Source organism: Cyprinodon variegatus, unplaced genomic scaffold (genome assembly GCF_000732505.1).
Source record: "Cyprinodon variegatus isolate N-32 unplaced genomic scaffold, C_variegatus-1.0 Scaffold341, whole genome shotgun sequence".
NCBI classification, from domain to species: domain Eukaryota; kingdom Metazoa; phylum Chordata; class Actinopteri; order Cyprinodontiformes; family Cyprinodontidae; genus Cyprinodon; species Cyprinodon variegatus.
The window spans coordinates 846,893-852,892 of record NW_015150794.1 but is presented as its reverse complement, the minus strand read 5'-3'; the positions used below and the strand labels follow the sequence as shown (position 1 = coordinate 852,892).

Sequence of the window (6,000 nt, the reverse complement as noted above, 5' to 3'; positions counted from 1 at the left end):
CCAGTAAAAAGTATGTTTATTATGTATGGAGTTGAGGTGAACACTGATCGCTCAGTTTATAGGTCAGTATCGGTAGCCAATCCCGTAACTCAGTAGCCATAAAGCAGCCCTCAGCCTTGAAAAGGTTGGTGACTCCTGGTTTAAACTAACCCAACACAATAAATGACAAATATCAAATCAAATTTGACTTTATAATTTGTTTTACTTGTTTTTATGTTGTCAATGTTGGTGGGATTCCTTTTGCAGCTTCATCATAACCTGTTCATCGCTCTAGTCACATTTTTTCTATTTCTTCAGACCTTTTGCTGACATCACATCCTATATAGACAGTAGTACACTCCTCCTCCACAGTTGCAGCATTTAATTGGTGCATCTTTTGCATGTTTTTCATATCCACGCTGTCTACCACATTGTTGATCACCAAACTTCTGACATTTAAACCTCTCAGTGGTGGAGGATTTATACGGTTCACATTGGAACTCATGTAACCAATGAGCATTTATTCTGCAAATGCACCTCTTCCAATGTGATCAGTGCTCACAAACTTTCACATCTTCCTCCTTTTCTTGTTTTTAACCACTTTTACTTTAAAACCACTTACATTTTCTAGAATTCCCACCAAGCCATCACAGAGCAGATTATAAAACACACAGGTGGACTCTAGTCATTATCAGGCAACTGCACACAGACGAAAAGGGGATGAATACTTTTTTCACACTGTGAAAAGAAATAGTTAAAATCACATAATTTTCTTCCCCTTTTTCACAATTGTACACCACTTAATGTTGGGCTAAATTTAAATATATTAATGTTTGTTTGTAGTGAAATAATCCAAGTCAACCACTGTGTAGTCTGTATAATCTTCACTTATTGAAGTGGTCAGAACAGTTCTGCAGTGCAAGTGCAATAATGTGCAAATGCTGATTTCTTTATATCCCAAGGGATAAAGTCTAAGTCTGTAATTTGAAAAAATTAGTTATGGGTATGACAATATTTATGATAAGAGGTATGACAATATTTATAAACCATGGTAAGCTCAACCATACTTAGGATTATGCACCATCTAAACGTACCAACAAGTCCACATTTCAAATCCTCAAACAAAAACTAGTCTAGACTGCATTCAAATCAAGAGCCCCCAGAAAAAAAATGAAAATAACAACACAGCGTTATAAAGATATGAAAACATGTCAAAGCTTTATTTGTATTGTTTCTGCCTAATATGGCAAAGGGTCATAAGGTTTAGTGAACGTTTACCTTTTCACATACAGATTAGTTTCATCAGGTGATTCTTTTTTGTTTCATATTAAAAACTCCTTTGAAAAGTGGATTTTATATCCAGTTTGTGTGACACAGATGTAAAAATGGAAGAAATCTGCAAAAGGGTACGTTCTATTTTACAGCACCGCTGTGTAATTTTATTTCTGACTCTGTAATTAAACTCATTCCTCTTTTAACTTAACCGCAAATGATTTTTAACAGCCTCCACTTCCAACGTAAACAGAACTATTAGTATTATCCACAAATGATTTCTGTTCAACGAGCCTCCTGGGGAAATCTGTGCAGCTCCCTCTGAATTACTCCCCTCGCTCCACTTGTCCTTTACCAGCTTCCATATGAACTCCAGCCTTGTTTATTTAACCACACATCTGTAAAATGCAAACTTCCCCACAAAGGCATTTGGGAAAACAGTCAAACCATAAATAAATCACCACAGGAGACACAGAGGTAGTTTAAAAATAATTATTATTTATGGTACAACATCCTGCAATATTTTTTTTTCTTTATTAACGCAAAATTTAACAGGAAAACAAAAGAAATATTCTCTTACAGGTCCAACATGTTTGTCCTTATAGCATCAATACATTTCCAATAAAAAATGCTGTTGCACTGAAACACATTCAATATATACACAATAACAAAGCTTGGTGTAAATCTTAGGTTTAGGCTTGATTAAAACCAAGAATACTGCGCTAATAAAGAAGCTTTGAATACCCTTGAAGCTAAATCTAAATGGAACATTTTATCAGCAATTAACCAGTGAAATAGAAACAATGTTGACTGCTGCATTTTTTCATCTCTTTTTTAAAACTAATTAATTAAAGAGGCACAATTCCTTCAAGCATGTCCCTTCTAAAAGTTTTGTTAACCTTTTCCTTCACTAGCGGCTTTTGTCCTGCAGGTGGCGGTAAAGTAGTGGAAGACCACATCATAATAACTAACTGTACAGTGAGATTGTGTTCAAGATGCACATCAGAGAACCACTTCTCATGCTGACACCTTTTAGCAACGCAAGCTGATAAAAATGCACCTTTCTGCATTTTTTTTTACATTCAATTACTGAAGAAAAATCTTTACTAATCTTTTAGAGCACTATAAGGGATTTATTTCCTGCAGCTAGCCAGGTATTTGATGCTTGTGGCAGCCATTTTGGATTTTTAAACCTTTCATTGTCCTTTCTTCCTTTCAATTTGGACCAAATTGATACCAAATCATACGGAAGAGGATTAGGGCAACTGAACAAATTAAAAAGGTTAACTAATTTTTACATTTTATTTCAGTATAATATGAGGAAAAAGTCAGAATTCTGACTTTAATCTGAGAATTCTGACTTTTATTCTCAGAATTCTGACTTTAATCTCAGAATCCTGACTTTTTTCTCAGAATCTGAGAATGCATTCTGAGATTGAAATCAGAATTTTGAGAAAAAAGTCAGAATTCTGAGAAAAATGTCAGAATTCTGAGATTAATCTCAAATTCTGACTTTTTTTTCTCAGAATCTAAGAATAAATTCTGAGATTGAAATCAGAATTTTGAGAAAAAAGTCGGAATTCTGAGATTAATCTCAAATTCTGACTTTTTTCTCGGAATACAAGAATAAATTCTGAGATTGAAATCAGAATTTTGAGAAAAAAGTCGGAATTCTGAGAAAAATGTCAGAATTCTGAGATTAATCTCAAAATCAGACTTTTTTTTCTCAAAATCTAAGAATAAATTCTGAGATTGAAATCAGAATTTTGAGAAAAAAGTCGGAATTCTGAGAAAAAATTCAGAATTCTGAGATTAAATCTCAAATTATGAGATTAAAATCAGAATTTTGAGAGAAAAAAGTCAGAATTCTGAGATTAAAGTCTGTATTCTGAAAAAAAAAAAAATCAGAATTCTTACTTTTTCCCATATTAAACTGAAATAATATTTAAAAATCAGACAACTTAAATTTTTTCAGTGGCCCTAATCCTCTTCTGTAGAATCAAAACGTAGGGTAGGATAAAAAAAAAAAAAAAAAAAACCCTAAAAGTTTGGAAATTTCAAAGACTTCTTGAATGTAGGCTAGAGCCTAATTTAGACCTAGCATGCTAATTTTTAGCCCTTTGGATCACACACATTAAATAGGCAAAGTTACAGTAAAAATTAACCTGCCAACATTTTAAGGAGCTATTTTCCTGATATTATTGCCATTTTTAACCAAAATACGTGTTAAAATTCATAGCTAAAAGGCTGACAGCTAGGAGCTTTAAGCTAGCAGAACAGTTTTGCTGACTTGGCATGAGGGTTTTCTGTGCTGCCTTTATTGTCAAATATATTTTGAGCATTACAAAAACAAAAAAGTGTTTAATTGTGAATTTTGAGAAAAATAACAAAACGTTTGAGACAGTGAAAGAATTTCAGTCTGTATGCTAAGCTAGCTTGTAGCTAGCCCTTTACTGTACAACGATGAAGGCTGAGAAGTACATAAATGGAAATATATTTTTCAACAGCGTACATGAGTCAGCGACCGATAAAATATAACTTTCTGAAATGCTTAGTTTTTCTTTTTTATCACGGTTTTGTTTAACATATATATTCTGATCAAATACCTCTTTTTTTGCCAATGTTCTGTCCTAATCTAGCAAGATAGAGAATAACCAATTAGAATGTGTTTACAAAAAGGTTGGTTTTGTATCCAAATTTGTCTGCACTGGATGAAATGAAATTAAATAAAAATGTCCAAGTCAGTAAAGGTTATGATTTGGGATAAAATGCTGAAAATGTTTTTAATTATCTTAACGTCACGTGATGCAACAGAACCATCCGTCCTCCTCGGATTCTTTCATTCATTGTAAACATTTACAGTAAACTTCAATTTTTCCAGATCTTCTCACTCATCTTTTACAACAAATGTTCCTTAAAAAAAAAATCAAAACCATAATATACAAACCACATTCATAACAAACACCTTGCCTTTCTGCAAATAAAGATTATATGACAGTGAACAGAGTGTCAAACTCTCCACAAATACAGTAATGTGACACAAAATAACACAAAACCAGACGATACAACAGTTTATATGAAGCTGAATCGATGCTTTAAAGTAAATAAAGCTGAGAAATGTTGGCTTTAGTGTGGTTATACGGAGCACCAAAGATAACCTCCCCAGGTTCTCTGAACCAGGAGATTTAAATACAAAAGAAAACAGAAGTGAATGACAGTCAAAGTCTTTGGCGACAGAGTGTAGAACAACGTAAAATACATAATGTGACTTTAATTGTACAGTACTTGTTTAAGGCACAAAGTGTTTGAGTTCTTCGTCGTTGTCTTGGAAACGGTATGCCCTCTCAGAGTCGCTCCCCTCTTCAAGCGGATCTTGTCGCTGTTATTGTTAAAAAAAATCCCTTAATGTTTGCTTAGAAGCACCTTCAGGGTTCTCAGTTGGTGATTTGGAGCTGGAATAGATCATTTAACCCTGACTTGTTGCAGTGGTTGCAGGTGAACAGTCAGTGGCTTTTAATACCTAGATTTATGCTGAACTTACTGTCTGCAGCAGCTTCATATTTAACGGCATCATAGAAAAGTCAAGATAGATGCGCAAGTTACCGTCCTTCAGTATGTGTTTAACATGAAAGCATGAGGTCTGCTTTTTGGACTGAATGTTACAGCTTTATCCACAGTAATGTCCGTATCCCATTGATATTCCTAAACCCATTCCCAGGCCCAGGCTCTCTCTCAGTCCTCTCAGCTGCTCCTCTCCCAGACGAATCTTGTCCTCGAGTTGCCTCTGCTCCACCAGCAAGGCAGCCTTCATCTTCACGAAGTGGCTGAAGAGGAAAGAAAAAAAACAGAGTACAGAGGAAAAGGTGTAACTCCAGGATAGTTTCTGCTCCGTGTTGATAGCGAGCTGAATTCCTGCTCACCTGTAGTCTCTGTGCTGCTCCGGGCTGAGGCAGCGGGCCAGAACCCGGCTGACGGCCTGCTCTCTGCGATCCACGTGGTCCTTCAAGTCCTGAGCCTCAGACAGCTGCCTCATGAGCTGACGCTTCTTTTCCAACAGGGGGAGCTATAGGGCAGACACAGGATGGAGAGATTAGACTCCTTTCAATTGAAAATGGTTTTCCTTTTCCTCCTCCTCCTCCTCCTCCTCCTCCTCACCCGGTCCTGGTGCTCCGTCTCGGGGTCCAGCGTGTCCAGCGTGGTTTCCACTCTGAGCAGCCTCCCAGACAGAGACAGCATCAGGCTGACCACCTTGTCCAGGTCGCCGATGAACATGCGGTACTTGTCCACCTCGTTGGGCTTGCACACCGCCACCACCATGTTCTCCACCTGAAGGGTTTCAGAAGCAGGCAGAGGGAACATATAGAGATCAGGGATAAAGTCCGATAAGGATGATCCAGAACCTGGACACTGAAAGATGTAGATCAGGGGTAACCAGTTAAAAATCAGCAGGGTCTGAAAAAAGAAAATTATCAACCAGTAAAGGTCCGGAGAAATTTTTAATCATAATCTGTTACTTTCAACAGAATTTAACACTGATATAAAATGAGGTTTTTATGCATCCATGTCAATCGTTTTGTTTGGTATAAAGACAATTTCCTGATTCACCTATTTTATAAAACACCTGAACTGACCTGTTATTCAACTTAACCTTCAACCTTATTTAGGGAACCTTGTTTCTTTTTTTCTTTGATTAAAAGCCAAATCCTGATTTCAAAGTAAAAAAGAAGTCTTATTTAATCTAGTGATTAA

General features: G+C 36.2%; 1 protein-coding gene across 3 annotated transcripts in view; it reads right to left on the bottom strand.

Moving 5' to 3' along the window:
* Positions 1-3,262: 3,262 nt before the first annotated feature.
* Positions 3,263-6,000, bottom strand: part of shroom4 (shroom family member 4) — a 97,748-nt gene continuing 95,010 nt past the window's right edge. For all 3 annotated transcript variants that reach the window (XM_015385493.1, XM_015385494.1, XM_015385496.1), the window contains 3 exons: positions 5,407-5,577; positions 5,172-5,314; positions 3,263-5,075 (listed from right to left, as the gene is read on the bottom strand). In XM_015385493.1, coding sequence (XP_015240979.1) covers positions 4,919-5,075; positions 5,172-5,314; positions 5,407-5,577 — 471 coding nt within the window. In that variant the 3' untranslated portion in view covers positions 3,263-4,918. The remainder of the gene's footprint in view (positions 5,076-5,171; positions 5,315-5,406; positions 5,578-6,000) is intronic.